The following is a 20,360-nucleotide window of genomic DNA, read 5'->3' as shown; positions in this document are numbered from 1 at the left end:
TTTTTGGTCTGTTATGATTTAATGTGTTGTGTGTTTTTATTGATTGTTTTAATGTTGTGTTGTAAGCCACCCAGAGGACAATTTGTTATGGAGTAGCTAACAAATAAAGTTGTTGTTGATGATTTTATTATATATTGTGGTTCAAACTAGCTTTCTACTTGACAGGCTATAACAGGGATTCTCAATGTTGGGTCCTCAGACGTCATTGGACTTCAACTCCTATAATCCCCAACAAAAGGCCACTGGCGCTGGGGATTATGGGAGTTGAAGTCCAATAACATCTGGGGACCCAACATTGAGAATCCCTGGGCTATAACATGAGCTTTCTGTGTAAAGGCAGTTTTTACTCATGGGTAACTTTTAAGCATGTAACTTGCAGCAGCAACCACCACCACTACCAGAAGCCAGAAGCAGTACAAGCCAGACAAAAGTTGCTGTGGATTGTACAAACTGGGCAGGACAAACTGCAGATTTCGGGGGGCCCTTGGCAGACTGCCTTCCTATGCCCTCTGCTGCTTCGGTGGGCCCTGACAGAGTTGCTTCATCACCACATGAAGGCTACAGGCTCAGAGGTGGTGTCAGGATTCGGCAGTGGACCTTTTGGTTCTGTTTTGAGGGACCTCAACAGCTGCCCAACAATGCCAGTCCCCAGTGGCCCTTAGATTTTAACACATGTTTATGCTGCAACACAATACTGCAGAAATGGAAAAGAATGTTCCAGCACGCAAGGCCTCTTCACACAAGTCATACTTGTGCAAATCAAAGAAGTTTTAAATAGGCTTTTAAGAATGAATTGTGTAAACAAACGTAGGCACGTAGAGACACACTTATTAGGGAGCCTGGCTTGTCAAGTGTCTACTTTTTAGTGGCCTACCTGGGTTTGCCTGTGTAATGTGTGAATTGGCCTACAGATTCAGAGCTGGCTTCTTCCAACACTACTGAATTTATTTTCTTTCCCCATGTGTTTTTCTTTCTCTGCATTGAATGGGTGAGGTGTTCAAGCATCAGAGACACCAGCCACCCCCATGGATCTTCCACATGCAACGGAAAGAGACCTACGTAAGCAGCTTTCATTGGGTATCTGTCTGCTATCACAAACTGTTTGCAAAACATATGCGTCTTTGAGATGGAAGGGCCGCTGTATCTCAGTGAAAGAGCATCTGCTTTGTATGCAAATGCTCCTAGGTCCAATGTGTAGCATCGCCTGGTAGGGTTGGGACATGCCTATGAACCTAGACGGCTATGGCCAATCGGTGCAGACCATACTAAGCTAGATAGACCAAGGGTCTGACATTGTATAGGGCAGCTACTTGTGAGGATGTAGACCATGGGTCTATTTAGGCCAGAACTGCCAGCTTTTGGATGGGAATCTTTCCCAGTCCTTCTCTCTGCTACGGCAGGGAAAAATCTCAACGTTGCGTTCCCAGATGTTGTTGGATTACAGCTCCTTTCATCCCTAGCCACAATGGCTTTTGGCTTTGGCTCTGTTATCTCTCTCTGCTCTGCATTCCTCCCTCCAGACTTTGTGCTGATCAGAAGTTCTTCGTCCGCTGTGGCTGGGATGAGGGGAGTTGTAGTCCAACAGCACCTGAGGATCCAAGGTTGGCATTCCCTGTGCTGGGGACTGTAGCTCCTCCTGAAAAAAGCAAGAGAAAGGGTTTAATCATCCATGCAGGGTAAGGCACCGAGAGATGGGTTCAGGCAACCAGTTTTTCTCAGCCGGCATTTCCTTTTGCAGTTGTCGTGTGGGGAATTAATTTGGGACTAAGAGCTGACCGACACAGGTGTAGAATCCAGAGGAAAGAGTTGTGGTATGCAAGGACAAGACAGTGGAGTTGAATTAGGAATATTAATGGTTTGATGAGACTGATATTATTTACAAAGAGGCAAGAGCAGTCTGCCTTCAGTGCTCTTGCTGCTGGCTGTTTGTGAGCCCCGCCTCCTCGCCAGGACTGGAATACAAGTAACTAAAGCACCATTCAAAAACAGGCCTGGATCAAGGAATAGATTAATCAAAAACACCAAGTGGTGTAACTCATACCGGACTGTACCACTTCAGACAGTTAGTGCAGGGGTGGGGGTGATGCTCTAGGGGGCTATCCTTCACCCTGATAGGTTTCTGTTTTCCCTTTTAATGGCAGCACATATAAAAATGTCTTGGGTGCCAATGGAATCATCCTTCCTAGGGCTTATAGCTAGAGTTGCCAACCCTACAGGATCAGCCTGAAATCTCTAGAAATTAGCATCGGGCTCCAAGTGATGACTGAAAACAAACATGGAGATTTGAATGGCTTGACATTAAAATATTGGGGGAAACTTCCAGGCATGGTTTCAGTCAGAGCTGGCAACCATAGCAGGTTGGGGAGGGGGTCATTTTCACTGGGACTGTGGTGCCACAGAAGAGGGTTGATTACCCCTTCCTCATGCACCATCATCCCATCCTTCTTGGATTCCCCCTTACCGCAACTGTTTTACTCAAGGGGAAAGAAAAGATGGCTGCACCAATGGCCTGCTTAGTGTTGCATTTGGTTTGAATGTTGGAACTGGCTTGTCTATATGCTCAAACTTGGTTCCCCAGTTGTTATTGGAGTACAATTCCTATTATCCTCGGCCACAATGGCTGGAAACCTCTCTATAACCCAACATATTCATATACAAGTTGATAAGCTGGCAATGCTATGCACATATTGGCTCTAAAAAATTCTTCCCATAAGAGCTCTTTATTACGCCAAGATAAAATACCAGCTGTTGCAAGTTAAAACAAAACAAAACTGGTTTCATTGTAAAAACACCATCGTTAGTTGCTTACCAAGTGCTTAGTGCTGTGATACTTGGTTTGGTAAGCAGCTGATGATGGTGTTTTTACACTGAAATCAGTTTTGTTTTAACTTGTAACATCTGGTATTCACTAAAATTGAAAATATTCATATAGATTGTGGGGGAGGGGGAATGAGAGAGGAAGATGTTCACATTAACCTTCAAACTATCTGTTCAGATAATATTACCTTCTTCAATGGTGTCTTTGGAGACGTGGAAGGTGTTGCTTTGTTTTTTGGTAAGTGGACTTCTAAAAAATGCATGGGGTTTGTTTTAATGGGGAGGACTTGATCTTTGTGTGTCTGTGTTTGTGTGAATGTGTGTCTTATTGTGGAATGTGGATGCATCTGAATGTACCCAATTTAGAACAATAGTGGTGAGATTTTTTCCAAGTAAAAAGTCTGTGCTTAACTTTCCCGTCTAAATAATGGTACTTAAAGGCTATAAATTTGGGCTGGATTATGCCCAGAGGGACTTGTGGCTGTGGAGTTCAGTCAGTCGAATCAGATTCTGATTTAAGGAAAGATGGTAGTAAACATCCAGATTAACATGGTGCTTGAATAAACACGTTGCACTTGCACAAGGATATTACACTAGCCAATGCCCAAAGCCAGGATCTTGCATTTCAGACTAAAGTTGCACTATTTCTTATCTTATCTTATCTTATCTTATCTTATCTTATCTTAGCTTAGCTTAGCTTAGCTTAGCTTAGCTTAGCTTAGCTTATCTTTTTGCCACCCCATCCAAAAGCTCTGGGTGGTGCCCAACAAAACAAAAACAATCAGCTTAAAACAATAAAAACAAATTTTAAAACAGTTTAAAATCATTAAAACCAGAAACATTTAAAAGAAATTTAAAGACCCTGGAAGGCCAGGCCAAACAAATAAGTTTTAAGGGCTGGCTTTCCTGAAGGCCAACAACGACCCCAAACCACAAATTTCTGCTGGGAGTACATTCCATAGCCCAGGAACAGCTACAGAGAACCACTGCCTTGATTCCTCTGGCTCTTGGCTGAATTCATGGAATCAGGCAGCAGAGATTCCCATGCCTTTTGCTTTAATCAGGTGGTATGGGAGGCAGAGGAAATGACAGATACCATGCTCCCCAGCAAGAAATGACACTCTTAAGCATGCTCAGGAGCATCCAGGCCTCAGGAAGGAAGCCAAAGAGGCCTCTTGTGTGCTCTGATGCCTCCTGCCTGCTGGTCCCTTTCCTCTTAGCCACCTTGGGAATTTAGGGTTTGGTAGGGAGACCAGGGCTCCAATCTCCTTGAGCTTGTCTAAGCTTTCTTGCGAAAAGTTTAGGAAAACCTGGATTTTAATCTGTGGAAGCTTTGTGGGAAATGAATGAAGAGGTGAGCTGGGGGGGGGGGCTTGCACATCACCCTTTATTGCGCATTCCGTCATGTGTTCCTGCAGACTGCCTGGGCTCCCACTTCACCTGGCTCCAGTCCATCTTCACAAGCTTCCCTGCATTGCTCAACTTTGTGGGCAAAATGAAGTGTGTGACCGGCATTTGTCCGAGAGATTTTGAAGACTATGGCTGCGCTTGCCGATTTGAGATGGAGGGCCTCCCTGCAGATGAAGCGGACAGGTGAGTTGGGGTGCTGAATGGTGTAATTCCTCTTTTATAGATGGACAGCCCATGGGGGGAGAAGTGTAAGCTCTGCCCACCTTTGGGGAGAGCAAATGTTCCAGATGCCGTACACCAAATGGCGCAGCAGGGACATGACTCGACTAGCAAGCCAGAGGTTGCCGGTTCGAATCCCCGCTGTTATGTTTCCCAAATGATGAGAAACATCTATATTGGGCAGCAGTGATATAGGAAGATGCTGCAAGGCATCATCTCATACTGCATGGGAGGAGGCAATGGTAAACCCCTCCTGTATTCTACCAAAGAAAACCACAGGGCTCTGTGATTGCCAGGAGTCGACACCAACTCGACGGCATATTTTACTTTACTTCAGTTTGCATTTGAATGGGAGACTACACATGTGAGCACTGCAAGATATTCCCCTCAGGGGATGGGGCTGTTCTGGGAAGAGCACCTGCCTGCTTACGTTCAGAAGGTCCCAAGTTCCCTTCCTGGCACCTCCAAGATAGGGCTGAGAGAGACTCCTGTGTTACTATGTTATGTCACCCATTTCTTGGCACTTGTTGTTTGGGCCAGCATCTGCCCACCCCGTGCTGGCCTAGTATTGCAATATTGCCCAGGCATCCACAAATTTACTTATCAAGCCTGAGCACTGGTGTCATTCTAACAGGCATGTTGGACCTGATATGCCCTCTCTCTGTCGGGCATTATTGGAATGAGTTTAGACACAAAAGCAGGGAGCCTCAATCGTCAGAAGCTCAAACTGAATTTCCCACCGTTGTGTCTATATGCTGTTGGAGTTCCAGCATTCCTGTCAGACTGCAGTTGAATCAGGCCAGCATGCCGCCTCTCAGCTGAGAGATGGCTCCCTGGCCATTTAACTGGGGTCCACCATCTTGTTGGCTTCTTGAATTGACCCAATTTTGCGGGGCCCTATCGACCCTCCTGACAGTTTCTCTATTAGGCTGGATCAGATTTTTTTTTTTAAGTACGCAAAGTGGTTTACATAGAAAAAGAAGAAGAAAATGGTTCTCTGTCCCCAAAAGGCTAAAAGTCGAAGAAGAAACACAAAGAAGACACTAGCAACATTAATACACTATTAAACCTACTGCCCATTCTCAAGACATGAGCTGTGGGCTGCTTGCGGAGGAGAGAGTTAACCCAAGCAGCCTGTGTCGTCTGGTGGCTCAGCCTACCTGCTCCAGACCTGGATAGCCCAGATCCACTTCCTAGGTAGGGATGTGCACAAAACTGGTTTGCCCGGTTCTGTTGAGTCTGAATCAGACTCAAACCAGACAGGGCATGTTCAGTTTTGGCACCTCCGAACGTGGGGCCTGGTTTTGAATTCGGTCTGGTTCAGGGCTGCCAAACATGTTAGAATTAGTAGAAGAAAAACAACAACAAATATTTATATACCGCTTTTCAACAAAAGTTTCCCAAGCAGTTTACATAGAGAAATAATAAATAAATACATAACTAAGATGGATCCCTGTCCCCAAAGGGCTTGCAATCTAAAAAGAAGATGGACACCAGCAACAGTCAGTGGAGGTACAGTGCTGTCCCTCACTCAGAGGGGTCCATCTTCTACTGTGTCCATCTTCTACTGTGCTGGCCATTTGCATGACCCGGCCATACAAATGTCTAGCTCGCATGTGTGGCGGCTTCCCAAATGGCTGCCATGCACTCTCAAGGGGCCAAAACAAGCTAAGAAGGCCCTTTGGAGACCGGGGAAGACCAGCAGGCAGAGGGGAGGTCACTAGAGACACCCACACCACCCCCACCCCCGCTGCAGCCACAGCAGCACATCCTGGGGCCACCAAACTTGGCTGCAGCGGTGAGTCCTTCTTTTTAAAGAACTAATTATAACATGTTTGAACTGTGCCCAAAATGGCCCAGAGGGGCGGGGGATTCAGCTGAACCTTGAGGCGAACCGGGCCCAGTTCGGTTCTAGGTCAAGCCCTCGAACCGGGCTGGTTCAAGCTCAAGCCGGCTCGAGGTCGAGCCGGCTCACACATCCTTATTCCTGGGTACAAAGTGAGGTAGGAGGAAAACGGAGTCCTTCCATCGAAGATGCCAGAGACTGATCTGGGACCTTTGGTGCTTCTTTTGGGACCACTGAGCTTGTAGGTTTGGCTGCTTTGTTGTGCTTGCTCACCATCACTGACGAGTCAAAGAACATGCTCTCCAAGCAGCCTCTACTGAGACTGACGCCTTCTGCTGAAAACAGGCAAAGGCTAAGCGGAGGCTCATGAAATGCCTCAAACGGCTTCATAATTTAATGTCTGGATTGCTTTTTTGCCTCATAAGCTGCTGTTTCCAACACCGCAAGTGTTATGAAGAAGCAACTGAAGAAGATTGTGTCTGGGATCCTGCCAAGATCACGATGGATGTCAGCTGTTTAACCAAAAACCTCACCTGTGGTAAGGCTGCATCCACTCCAGACTGTGTGAATGCACAACAAAATGACAAACATGGTTCATAGGAAGCTGCCATATACGGGGTTAGACCATTGATCTATCTAGCTCAGTATTGTCTACCCAGACTGGCAGTGGCTTCTCCAAGGTTGCAGGCAGGAGTCTCTCTCAGCCTTATCTTGGAGATGCCAAGGGGGGAACTTAGAACCTTCTGCACTGAAGCATGCTGGTGCTCTTCCCAGGGCAGCCCCTTCCACTAAGGCAGGGCTGCTCAATTTCGGCCCTCCTGCAGATGTTGGCCTACAGCTCCCATAATCCCTGGCTGTTGGCCACTGTGGCTGAGGATTATGGGAGTTGTAGTCCCAAAACAGCTGGGGGGCCTAAGTTGAGCAGGCCTGCACTAAGGGGAATATCTTAGTGCTCACACGTCTCCCATTCAAATGCAAACTAGGGTGGATCCTGCTTAGCAAAGGGGACAATTCATGCTTGATACCAAAAGACCAGCTCTCTTACAAGTGTTAAGAGATACACATTCAGGCCAATATATATATATAAATTACGCCAATACACTGCTGGGGTCTGAACTGGTGGTGACTAATCAGTAGAGATGCTCTTACCCCTGGACTTCGGGGCAAAGGTCCAGGGACTCCAAACTCCCTGGGGTCCCCCCAAATCCTCTTTAGTCTGTCCTGGGTGATGTGGTTTGTGCCCTCAAGAACCTAGATGCTAAAAAATATGTTTAACTTGCAGTTGTGGGGGGACCTGTCGTTCCGTGCTTCAAAATTACCTAGGTGCACCTCTGACAAACAGGAGAAAGATCCTGTGGTCATGGCGGATAGCTCAATGAAAACAGGAACCTTGGTTGACATCCAGACTAATGAAGCACTTGGGGAGGAGAGTTAGTTTTGCGCTAGCGAGCATGCTAAGCAGGGTCTGCCCTGGTTTGCATTTGGATGGCTGACTACATGTGAGCACTGTCTGCTGTAAGGCCTTGCAGTGCCACTGCCAGTCAGTGTATACAATACTGAGTTAAATAGACCAATAGTCTGACTCAGTAGAAGGCAGCTTCCTTTGTTGTTCAACAAAGTTGCACACCTGCAAGAAAATCACATAACACATTCATCTGGGTGTTCACCTGTGTGGCAGCTTTGTTGCGGTGGCAGGGAGGGACAAATTCTGTGCTAGGGTTTAGTAAGAAGGGACTGAAAATCAAATGGCCACAATCATAACCGAGCAAAGAGGCACCTTTTAGAAGTGGTGAATTTAGCAGGGGGAGAGCAACTGGCCCTATCCATCCCCAGCACAGCATCCCTCCAGTGGCTGTTGTGTTGCCTACTTTATCTTTCTTTTTAGATTGTGAGGCTTTTAGGGACAGGGAATCATCTTGTTTATTACTTATTTTTCTATGTACATCGTTTTGCAAACATTTGTTGGAAAATGGTATATAAATATTATTTATTATTATTTTCTTATACAAATCTATGTTTCAGTTGCACTTGGAATATTGTCTGCCATAACTGCACAGCTTCCCATCTCTTTGTAATGGAATGTGCATTCAGTTTCACAGGAGTGCTATTGCAGAAATAAGGGAAATTGCACAAATAGGAACATAGGAAGCTGCCATGTACTGAGTCAGACCATTTGGTCTATCTAGCTCAGTACTGTCTTCACAGACTGGCAGTGGCTTCTCCAAGGTTGCAGGCAGGAATCCCTCTCAACCCTATCTTGGAGATGCTGCCAGGGAGGGAACTTGGAGCCTAGATGTTCTTCCCAGAGCGGCTCCATCCCCTGAGGGAAATATCTCACAGCGCTCACACTTCTAGTCTCCCATTCATATGCAGCCAGGGCAGACCCTACTTAGCTAAGGGGACAAGTCATGCTTGCTACCACAAGACCAGCTTTCTTCCCTGCAGTTTCACAATTGACAGCAATTGGAAATAATGCCTGTTGATCATGCACACTTGCATAATTTCCTACAATTGCACAAGAGCATTCTAGCACAACTGCATGTATGTTTCACTACAAAGTGGATGGAACGTTTTGCAGTATGTTAGCCACTGTGTGCAGAGATTCCCCACCCCTGCCATATCAAAAAAAGACATTGTAGATGTCTTGAAAGATGCAAAAAAGGGTAGCTAAAGTTATCAGAGGGTTGCAACATCTTCCTGTGAGGAAAGGCTAAAGCAGTTGAGGCTCAGACCCCTTGTTGCGCCTCTACACACCATTTCTAGTTGACTTAGTCAAATCCCCTTACCCTGTGTATGTGATGAACTGGTGCACTATGTATCATAATCTTCATTAAAATATATATTTTGGTTCAGGTTTTGATAGTGTTGACGGTTGTGTATTACTGGTAGCTTTTTTGTTTGATTGACTAGCAAATTATATTTTCAGTGGCACAGTTCATTCTTGCATCTCTAATTCCCCAAATAAACCTCTACCCAAATCGGTCCTTAGAACAGTGCCTGGGTGTGCAGACAAGAGTCGTGAGTTTTCCAAGGTGAATGTATTAGGATTGCAGCCGCTCTTGCTGCGAAATGCTCTCAATTTTGAACTTGTGCCATGCAGATTGAATACTGTAAGGAGCACAATATACACTTTACCGGCTACAAAATGAAATGTACTTGTCCAGGTCAAAATCTTATAGAGGGAAGGCAGATGGTGGAAATGGATATCTCAATGGCACTTTGTCTGTGGGTCTCATTTTTAAAAGGGGGGGAAAATGCTTTTCTTTCGTCTCCAGAGTCTGAAGATCCCTGTGAACGCCTTCTCTGCAACTGTGACAAAGCTGCTATTGAATGCTTTGTTCACTCCCGCATTAACTCTTCCCTGAACAGCCTGGATGTTTCATTCTGTCCCTCTCTGGTTACAGGTGAGAATATAAAGGACAAGCTCTGATCTTTCAGTTCTTCTGTGTCTGTAGGTGTCCCTCTTTGCCTTCCTTGAATCTTGATGAGTCATGTCGTTACTGAACACTGTTTGTCCACTGCTATAATGCCAGACACCCTGGTACAGAATCATTTCTGGTACAGTTAAGGCTTGCTATAAATCAGTAAGTAGTGTCTGTGTTCTAGAGATGTGGGGCATTCAGGGGTTGGCTTCTCGTGAGGAGAGGAGGTCACTTCAGGTGGCAAATCATTGGAGAACAGCCAGGCGGCAAAATGCCCTCCAGTCCCACCATCAGAGACACTCTTGGGACTGGTCTGACCCTTCCAAGCTTTGCAAGGAGTGCCTCTACCCAAATTCCTTGAAAAGCTTGCAAGGAGTAGAAGGAAAGAAGAGGAGGCTGCAGATGACCTTCCCTCCTCCCCCATCAGAGGTTGGTTTTGAAAGGGGTCTGGCTCCCACCAGGAGCATGGAGCCAGGCAGCATCTGACACCTTGTCTCTGGGACCACAATATGTTGGGCCGCCCTGCTTGTATTAGAACGTTTCATGCATTCAGCTAGCTTTGCCAGCCCCGACTTCCCTCTACTGTTCCTGATGCCCCCTGAAAATATGTCCCTGGGGGTTGGGGGACTTTCAGGGACGTGCATCAGTGTCAGTAGATGGAATGCCTCTCTAAGCAGAATATCCCAATACAGATCGGCCCATGCACATGCTATGTTCGACACTCATGCAATGAGTGTACAGTGTACACAGGTACAGATCTGTACACAGGTACAGTCATTCACGTGTTATGTTGAATACCTGTACAGCAGTGCACTTCTTAGTTATACCATGCATTTGAGGGGCCTGTACCCAGGTTCACTTTTAACGTGAACACAGGCACAGCCATTCACACAAACACATGTACGAGTATGCAGACATCCGTACACTCCCAGCACAGTAGCTCCAGTGACGGTTACTGGTGTCTGTCTTGTGTTTCTTTTTAGATTGTGAGCCCTTTGGGGACAGGGAGCCATCTTATATTTATTTATTATTTCTCTGTGTAAACCGCTTTGGAAACTTTGGTTGAAAAGTGATATATCAATATTGGTTGTTGTTGAGTGTGGCTAATGTTTTGTTTGATTCTGTGGAAGTTGAGATGTAATGCTTATTTATTCATAACAAGTAAATTTTAGCCCGTTGAATAACGGGCGCTAGGAAGGGAAGGGCAAATCAGCGGCCGGGCAGACTCTGGGGGCGCCGCTGCTGGTCCGGTCCGGGCCGCCCCCGCCTCACATTCCCGGCCGGTCTCCCTGGCCGGGCAAGGGCCCCAAGGACTCCCAGCTGCCCGACTTCGGCGGCGTGGCCAGGCCGCGGCCATGGCTCCGCTGCCGCCTTGGCCGCGCCTCGGCCAGTGTCCCCTGCCGCCGCTTACCCGGCTTCTTCGGGGTGGCCGCTTCTGGCCGCCCAAGATGGCCGCCGGGTCCTGTTGTTCGTGCCTCCCTTGCCCTGTTCTGGGCATGCGCTTCACGCATGCCCAGAACAGGCGAGGAACGAACACACGCTTGGTGTCCGTCCACGGACGGACACCGAGCGTTTTAATAGAGAGGATGTACCCTAGTCTTTTCAAATGTAGAAATTGAAACCGGCATAAACCAGAGTCCAGTGACAACATCAGAAATCTTGTCCTCTTAATTTATGGGCTTTTACCAGGACTTCAGATAGTAACATAGAGACATCAGGAAGCCCCAACCCTCAGGGGCATACATGATTGGCAGCAGAGAGGGAATGCATGAAACATTCTAAGATGAGGGCATCTTAATTTGGACTCTACCCACCGCTGATTCAGCACAGGAAATACCGGATTGTATCCGGACAATGGGGGCAACGGGGCAGTAGAGAGGTATGCTGTTGCCCCGATGAACTTTGGAAAAGGAGTGCTGGCAGGGGAAGAGCGGAGGGAGGGGTAAGTGCACCCTCCCCCGCTCTTAAAGCAGCACCCCCCACCACTGAACTGGCGGAACTGGCTGCCTTTTGAACCAGTTCGGAGGCCCATAAAGGGCCTCTTAAGCGATTCCATGCACATCCTTACCACTGAAGTCCCACTCTTGGGCCTGCCTTAATGAATGATTGGGTTTGTAGGTATCAAGGGTGGGGTCTTTTCAGTGGCGGTGCTGTCACAACTTTGGAACTCTGCTCCAAGCAAAGTTTGCTTAACTCCTCCCTTGCCTGCTTGGGGAAAACAAACAAACCTGATTTATTCCATCTGATCTTCTATACTCGTTTTTACCAGCCTGTATAATTTAATCTTATCTGCTGCTTTGAAAGCCTTAATATATGCTATATGTCTATCAGTACTAAAGTGCTTTCTGTCCTTTGTCTTTATATATGTTTGATACAAATACAAGCATTTATATACTGCTTTTCAACAAAAGTTCCCAAAGCTGTTTACATAGAAAGAAAGAAAGAAAGAAAGAAAGAAAGAAAGAAAGAAAGAAAGAAAGAAAGAAATTAAATAAATAAAATGGCTCACAATCTAAAAAAGAAACATAAGGTAGGCACCAGCCACAGCCACTGGAAGGTAGGGATGTGCACAGGACCGAGTGGGGGAAGTTCGAAGGCAGGGGGTTGACTTTAAGAGGCCCTCCTAAGGGACTGTTGGGGCGGCAGCATACCTCCCTGCTACCCTGTTGCCTCCTCAGTCCTTACATCACTGGAAGTACCCAACGAGCCTGCACCAGTTGTTCAAACTGGTTGTTCGAGCTGCCGGTCATTTGGACCAGTTCGGAGGCCCATAAAGGGGCCCATAACTGGTCTTTAAGCCACCCAGGGCTTTGAATTTCCAGTCATTTATTTGCCCAAAGGCATATAAAAACATACAGACATATTTTCGGTGTCAGAAGTGGGATGAGCTCAATTAAGTTGCCTTAATGCCCCCAAAAGCCAGTAGACCAAACATCTGGAGCAGAAACGGACGTTTTCCAAACCTTAGCTCTTTATTTAAAAAATGATACAGTTTCTAGCTCTGATGAATGTGTGTGTGTGTGGGGGGGGGCTTCCAGAGGTCAGGTGACAAACATGACTGCGACAAACATGACTGTTTTAATCACAACTTGCAGTTGTGAGCATTACTCAGTTACCCTCTATAGCAGGGATTATCAACTGGTTGGGTTCCCCAGATGTTATCGGAGTTCAACTCCCATAATCTCCAGCCCCAATGGTCTATGAGAGTTGAAGTCCAATAACATCTGGGGACCCAACGCTGAGAATCCCTGCTCTATAGCAAGGCTACTCAACTCTGTCCCTCCTGCAGATGTTGGCCTACAGCTTGCATCATCCCTGGCTATTGGCCACTGTGGCTGGGGATGCTGGGAGCTGTAGTCAGATGGAGGGCCAATGTTGAGTAGTCTGGCTCTATAACCTTGTTTGCGGAGGGACAACCTTTTCCAGACTTGTATATTGTCCATTTTCCCCATGGCTGAATTTTTTTTAAAAAAAAGATCACAGGACATGTGTTCCCTTTTCCATTTCAGAAACAGCTAGCGAGAAGAGTCAGACAACCATTCATGAAGCAGGTATGCCTTGTAACCTATAGAATGTCTCCCCTAAAGCCCAAATGAGGATATGGTCTTCCCAGGGATGGGTTCTGGAAAACAGTGGTCTTCCCTTGTAAATAGGCACCGTTTGAAAAGCATGTGATTATATTTTACCCTGTCCCATGGCTCCCAGTTCTCCCTTTCCAGACATTCCCCTTGAGTCATTCTTAAGTTATGCTACCCCAGCTGTTTTTCTATGCAATTCGGCTTGTTCTGGCTTTATAAGAACAGCCCTGCTGGATCAGGCCCAAGGCCTATCTAGTCCAGCATCCTGTTTCACACAGTGGCCCACCAGATGCCACCAGGAAGCCCACAGGCAAGAGGTGGGGGCTGCTGTTGCCCCCCTGCAACTGGTATTGAGAGGCATCTTGCCTCTTAAGCTGGAGGTGGCCTATAGTTCTCCAGCTAGTAGCCACTAATGGAGCTGTCCTCCATGAATTTATCTAAACCCTTCTTAAAGCCATCCAGACTGGTGGCTGTCACCACATCTTGTGGCAGAGAATTCCATAGGTTAATTATGTGTTGTATGAAAAAGTACTTCCCTGTGTTGGTCCTAAATATTTTGGCAACCAATTTCATGGGATGACCCCTGGTCCTAGTGTTATGTGTGTGAGAGAGAAATTTCTCTCTATCCACTTTCTCCACACCATGCATGATTTTATAGACATTTATCATGTCTCCCTTCAACTAAAAAGCCCCAGGGGTTGTAGCCTTGCCTCCTAAGGAAGGTGCTCTAGGCTTTGGAGCCCAGTTGGTGGGAGGGGGGATCAGTTCCAAATGAGAAGGGGGGAGTTACAGGAGAGAGTTGTCAGGGGGGAGAAGGCTTCAAGGTACTGACCCACCCACCTATTTTCACCTGCAAATGCCCATCCTCGCATTAGCAAGGTAAGAAATCTGGTGTCTTCTTCACAATGTGGGGTTCTCCCTCCTTTGCCAGAGATACCAGAATATCCCATGCAGTCCACTGTTCCCTCTAACAAAGATTCTCAGATGTGGTTCACTACAATCCCCAGCATCCCCAGATGCAGTGGCTTTTGGCTGAGGATTCTGAGAGTTGTAGTCAACATCTGGGAATCCCTGTTAGAGGGAACACTGATGCAGTCTATGGCAGGTGTGGGCAAATAAATCGTGGCCGGGGATAGGAATTGTAGTTCAACAATGCATGGGTGGTGGGCCAGGTTTTCCCACCCCTGCCATAGGCTGCACTGGATATTTTTGTTTATCTGGCCAAGGGTAATGGGAGTTAGGGTTAGGGTAGTTTTGTAGTCCAATAACATCTGGAAAACCAAGTTTCCCCACTCTATGGTCTTCCCTGGTCCCTTGAAGACTCTTCCAAGTTGAGAGAGAGAGAGAGAGAGAGAGAGAGAGAGAGAGAGAGAGAGAGAAACTAGGTTGATATACATACATACATACATACATTGCCCAAACCACCACAACAATAGATCTTTTGTTAAACTAGTTGAAGGGACAAGGCAGATTTGTGGTTGCTACTAGCCCAGCAGAGGGTGGGCAGATGCTGACCTGAACACAGATCCACCTAGTGGCCCTTCTGGCAAATGCCAGATTACCAGATATGAATACGACAAATATTTCTTTATTTCCCAAAGTGGTTTACATAGATATAGATAAATAAATAAAAGGCCTTGCCTCATAAAGAAGGTGCTCTAGGCTTTGGAACCCAGCTGGGGGCAAATCTGTTTCAAATGAGAAGGGGGCATTTGCAGGGGAGAGTTGTGGGGAACGGGAAGAAGGCTTCAGGACATTGACCCACCCACCTCTTTCCATTTCTGCGAGGGAAGGAGCCCCTTTATCGGAGGGACATTCTTTTCCCAACTGGCTTACTTTTCTCTTTAGGTTTTATTTATTTTTAACTAAAGCAGGATGGACTACACTTCTTATATAGAGGACTGGGAGAACATAAGAGGAATTCTCATACAAGAATTTGCTGCCAGGGAGGGTGCAGGACACGTGGTGGCACCGGAGCCCTGGGCAGGAGCTCCTCCCACCCTCCCCATCAGCCAATAGGGGAGAAGAATCTTCAACTGTGGTGACAGCTCCTCCCACCCTTGGTGGCCAGGAGGGAAAGGCCCTGCTTCCGTGACCCACCATGTCCACTGGCTGACGTTTCTAGCTGTGCTCCAGCCACAGAAGGAGCTCTGCAGAGACGCCAAGGAGTTGGCACTAGTTGTGTGTTGTCTTTCCTCGGCAGCCCAGCAGCAGCAGCAGCGGAGGGTGACGGGAGTGATTTTAACTGCTTCCCCCTCCCTCTGGGTGGGACATGCTCCTGCGAGAGAATAGTCCTTGAAAGAGTAAAGGGGGCAGCTGAAATCTCATCCCCTCCACCCTTTGCTGCTACTGCTGGTCTGCAGAGGGGGAAAGCCACACACAACCAGTTCCTGAGCTCTTTGGATGCCTGCAGGGCTTCTCCCATTGTTGGAGTACTGCAGGGAATGTTGGCTTCTCACCTCCGTCCTTAATGGTAGCTCCCACTGTGGGCGTGTCTATCAGGAGTGACAGGAGCTCATCCTTAATGCGGCTAAGCCATGGCTCCCAGAGGACAAGCAAGAGTGTCCTAAAATCACCTGCAAACAGAAAGCTTGTGAGTTAGGCAAGACATTCAGGGAAACCGACTCACATTTCTTAAAAGAGTGTGTGGTAGCCAAAAGAGTGTGGCAGGGAGTAAGCAAGCTGTTAGAGTGGCCTGATTTGGAAAAACAGACTTGGGAAGAACTAACCTCGGGTTTGAGCGATAGAACCTCTTTTCGAGGTCCCAGAAAGAAACCTTCAAGGAAACGGGATGGGACGGGTGCCCTCATAGTAGGGAATTGGAACGTTCCCCTTCTCGTAATCAGGCTAGTAAACCTGTATGTCATTTATGCAATGCTCCTGCATAGGAATAGGGAGGGAAGATGCGACCAAGAGGTTCACGTAGTTTAGACAGTAAATCTCTTCTGGAAAAGTTTGTATGGTTATGTGCAAAAAGACAAGAGTATCTCTTCTAAACAGCAATGGGACAAATTGTGGAAATGGACGTTGGACGTAACCCCCCCGATTACCTGATGTGCCTTGTAATCCCCCTCCCCATGTTACCAAATCCTTGTTTGTAAATCTTTGTAGATATACGATGTACAAACAACCACTTTGTATATAATTGTGCTTTGGTAACATACTGTATGCTTTGGTAGTTTGTTGGTTCAATAAAAAAATCTTGTCCTATTTTTTAAAATAAATAAATCTTGTCCTATCTTGGAGATGCTGCCAGGGAGGGAACTTGGAACCTTCTGCTCTTCCCAGAGTGGCTCCATCCCCTAAGGGGAAATATCTTCCAGTGCTCACACATCAAGTCTCCCATTCATATGCAACCCTGCTTAGTTAAGGGGACAAGTCATGCTTGCTACCACAAGACCAGCTCTCCTCTCCAAAAACAAGAGATATTACCCCTAGAAGAACTTGTTGAACAGGAAAACAGACATTTTCTGATAAGGAGGACCAAGAAGTGGCGGCAGTCATGGGCAGAGGTGGCTTTAGAGTGGGGTTAGGCAACTTGATGGAGGATAACGTATGCTAGAGGTTCCCAACCTGGACAAATCAAAGCAGACATTTTTGATGGCATGTTCCTCCAGATGTGGATTTGACAGCATTTGACACACAGTTGTCCAAATTTGACAAGAGTTCTGTTTGATCCTAAAGTTTGCATGGTCAGGTGTTGCTGAACCAAAATGCCCATCATCCACAGCTACAATTCATTGTGGCTGTGGATGATGGGAGTCGTAGTTCAGCAACATCTGGAGTGCCACAGGTTGGGAACCCCTGGCGTAAGCCATCTTGAGCAGTGAGGGGCATGGCAGAAATGCTTTAAACAAATAGGGCTGTCAACTGCAATTAGCCATGAGGGGAAAATGGAACCTCCAGATTCAGAAGTAGTATATCTGTGAAGCAGGCCGTGAGAGTGAGCTGTTGGCTTTGTGCCATGGCTTCCCAGAAGCATCTGGTTGGCCTTCACTGGGAACAGATGCTGTATGAGATGAGCCTGATCTAGCAAGGCTGTTGTATTGCTGAAAAACCTGTGTTTGTTGTGCTGATAGATCTAGTAGGGCAGGTGTCTCCAAATTTGGGTTCCCAGATATTGTTGGACTACCAATCCCATCATTCCCGGCCACAGAGGCCATTGTGAACAGCCCTGCTGGATGATTATCCAATCCAGCATCCTGTTTCCCACAGTGGCCCACCAATTGGATTAGGGGAGTTGTAGGCCAAAATCTGCAGGAGGGCCGAAGCTGAGCATTTTCTGAGATAGGGAAAAGGCTCTATTCTCAGCATGCTTTCCTTTAGACCTTGTGAGATCAATGGCTGATGGTGGACCACCATTGCTCAGGATTCTGCATCTGTCTTCAATAAGAAATGCCTCTTTTTTCCCTGCAGAGTTTCAGCACCAGAGGATTGGAAACACACAGCTGACAACCCCATCCATGTCAGAGGGTATGTGGGTCTTCTCAACTGCTCTCATTTTGTATAGTGAAAACTAAGGTTTTGTGCCAAGGGCAGCCGATCTTTTCTGAAAGTGAGCATTTCGGTGTTTAGGCAATGAAAGCCATCCTTTTAGGGATGTGCACGAACCGTTTGGAGGCCATTTTATGGACCTCTGAATCAGTTCAAAGGTCCGGCTGGTTCGACAACGAGGGGGTTACCTTTAAGGAGTAGGGAAGGTGCTCCCCCCCCTTTCCCCCGCTGGCACTGTCCTTAAAAACGGTCCCGCGCGTGCATACGCACTGGGCACTTCCGGTCCAACATGCCCCAGGGCAGCATGGAAGTATGCTGCCCCCGCCCGTGGGACTGTTTTTAAGGTCAGCACTGGCAGGGGAATTCAGCAGGGGGCGGGCCGTCGCTTCCATGCACATCCGTAGCCATCATTCTGACGGCTTCCCTACAACTGCTTTCAATGCAGTAGTGGCTCTTCCTTATGAGCCAGGGGGGTGCCAAAGAAGGCAGCGCTAATTGCTCCTATCTCTACCGTGCTGCCTGCAGGCTGGCTGTTCATCAGGCAGAGCTGCACAGCTAACCGATGGATTGAGCTCTACCTGATGAATGGCTAGCCTGAAGGCAGGGTGGGGGTGGGGGAGAGAGGAGCAACCACATCTGTCTCTTGTGGCCCTCCCCTGGCTCGTTAGGACAAGCTGCTACTATCTCAATGCCAGCACTTGCTGTGCCTATATTTTGTATGTTTTCTAATTCTGCACTGCTGCTTTGCCAAAAAAAAAAAAAAAAAGTTAAGTTTTTTAAAAAAGAAAATGGAAGAAGAGAAGGTGGGGAGGATAATGGGATGGCGGATAGGTGTGTACAAGGGCTTGGGCTGCTAGCCATGGAGGGGCAGCAGGGAGCTACTGACAGCCCTGAACATCTGTGCCTCCGGTCCAGTTACAGCTGTATCTGGCCTCCCTCTGGCTTTTGGAATTTTGTCTGGCAGGGATGGATTACATGGATCAGGGGCGGGAATTAGGTGGCTCCTAGGCTTACCTAAGAAAGCATTGGGGCTTGCTTCTCCCTTCCTCCTTCCCTTCCAGTCAATACTGTGAATCTGATTGGCTGGCACAGTGGGGGCATGGCTGTGCCATTCTTACAGACACTCCGCCCACCACCGGATGCTTAGAGTTGCTTTACTTTCTCTCCCATCCACTTCTTCCCAAGTTTCTTTCCCCTCAAAGCAGCTTCTCTTCCAAGTTCTGTACTGCAGCAACTTTCTCCTGGGACGCTGGGGTTGTGATGTCTAAGCCTCTCTTCTGCCTGATGTAAATTTGTATACAAGCCAGTGGTGTAGGTATAATTGAGCGGTTGGGTTCAAAGACCCTGGGCCCCCCAACTCCTGACAGACCCCCAGCTCCACCCCTCCCTATTTTCTTCATTATCTCCCTCACCTCCGCCCCCTCAAGCCGCCATTTTGTGACTGGCTCCACCTCACCAAGCTGTGATTTCATACAGGGAGCTCTCCAAGGCGGGGCGGGGGGAAGTAGCTCTCGGAAGCCTCAGGTATGCCCATCCCTGATGTTGATCAGAAATGTTTCACAAGCTTTTGGACAGCACATGATTCTTCAGTTAGCCCTGCTATAAAAATGAGATGGAAGGGATTTATTTATTTATTTATTTATTTATTTATTTATTTAGAGTTAGCTTAATAGCTAGTTGCTCTGAAAGAAATGGGTACTTTTGGTGGGGTACAGGATTCAAGATGATTTTTCACATGTGGATATGGAAAGCCACCTTATAGCAGGTCAGACTATTGGTCCAGCTAGCTCAGGATTGCTCACGGTGACTGGTAGTGGCTCTCCAGAGTTCCGGGGCTTGACTCCTGTCTTTCCCAGCCCTACCTGGAGATGCTGCCAGAGATTGAACCTGGGACCCTCTGCATGCAAAACAGGTGCTCTCCCACTGAGCTACAATTTCATACAAGGTTTGTAGAAGACCTAGATGATTTCCTTTTCATATGTTGTGAGCAAACAGAAAAATCAAAGCAGACAGTTGTGATGGTATGTTCCTCTAGGTGTGGATTTGACAGCAATTGACAAATTTTTGTCCAAATTTGACAAGAGTTCTGTTTGATCCTAAAGCTTGCATAGTCAGGCATAACTTCATCTGTTGTTCATCTTTCAGTTATTTCCCAACCCACCCGTGCGATAGTTGATGGGACCCCTGGTGTGGAACGTAAGTTCTTCATTCCAGTATTACATATATATTAACACTACTTTTACATTAACACTGTCATATTTTCATATTGCTTGATTTTTCTGACCAAAATAACTCCTTTTTTCCTTATACTGCAGATGTGGAGAGAGATGGTGGCCTAGAAGCCCTTGGAGGAGGAGGTGACAGTTTCAGATCAGATTACACATGCACTTGAAGGTGTACAGTGCAAAACATGCTATGCAGTGTCCTGGGGGCGTTTGCTGTTGCCTGTTCCAAATGCAAGTTGCACAAGAATGCACTTGCATTGCTGTTGCCTGTTCCAAATGCAAGTTGCACAAGAATGCACTTGTGCGATTGGTGCAAGGGAGTTGTGTGACCACACAAATACCCACAGGT

General features: G+C 47.1%; 1 protein-coding gene across 1 annotated transcript in view; it reads left to right on the top strand.

Moving 5' to 3' along the window:
- Window positions 1–1,025: 1,025 nt before the first annotated feature.
- Window positions 1,026–20,360, top strand: part of OC90 (otoconin 90) — a 33,253-nt gene continuing 13,918 nt past the window's right edge. Inside the window, exons 1-7 of the mRNA XM_053245968.1 lie at window positions 1,026–1,059; window positions 2,996–3,055; window positions 4,236–4,410; window positions 6,718–6,830; window positions 9,568–9,696; window positions 17,709–17,765; window positions 19,932–19,982. Of these exons, the coding sequence (XP_053101943.1) occupies window positions 1,026–1,059; window positions 2,996–3,055; window positions 4,236–4,410; window positions 6,718–6,830; window positions 9,568–9,696; window positions 17,709–17,765; window positions 19,932–19,982 (619 nt within the window). The remainder of the gene's footprint in view (window positions 1,060–2,995; window positions 3,056–4,235; window positions 4,411–6,717; window positions 6,831–9,567; window positions 9,697–17,708; window positions 17,766–19,931; window positions 19,983–20,360) is intronic.

This window comes from Hemicordylus capensis, chromosome 4 (genome assembly GCF_027244095.1).
Source record: "Hemicordylus capensis ecotype Gifberg chromosome 4, rHemCap1.1.pri, whole genome shotgun sequence".
In the NCBI taxonomy this organism is placed as follows: domain Eukaryota; kingdom Metazoa; phylum Chordata; class Lepidosauria; order Squamata; family Cordylidae; genus Hemicordylus; species Hemicordylus capensis.
This window is presented reverse-complemented; position numbering and strand designations above follow the sequence as displayed.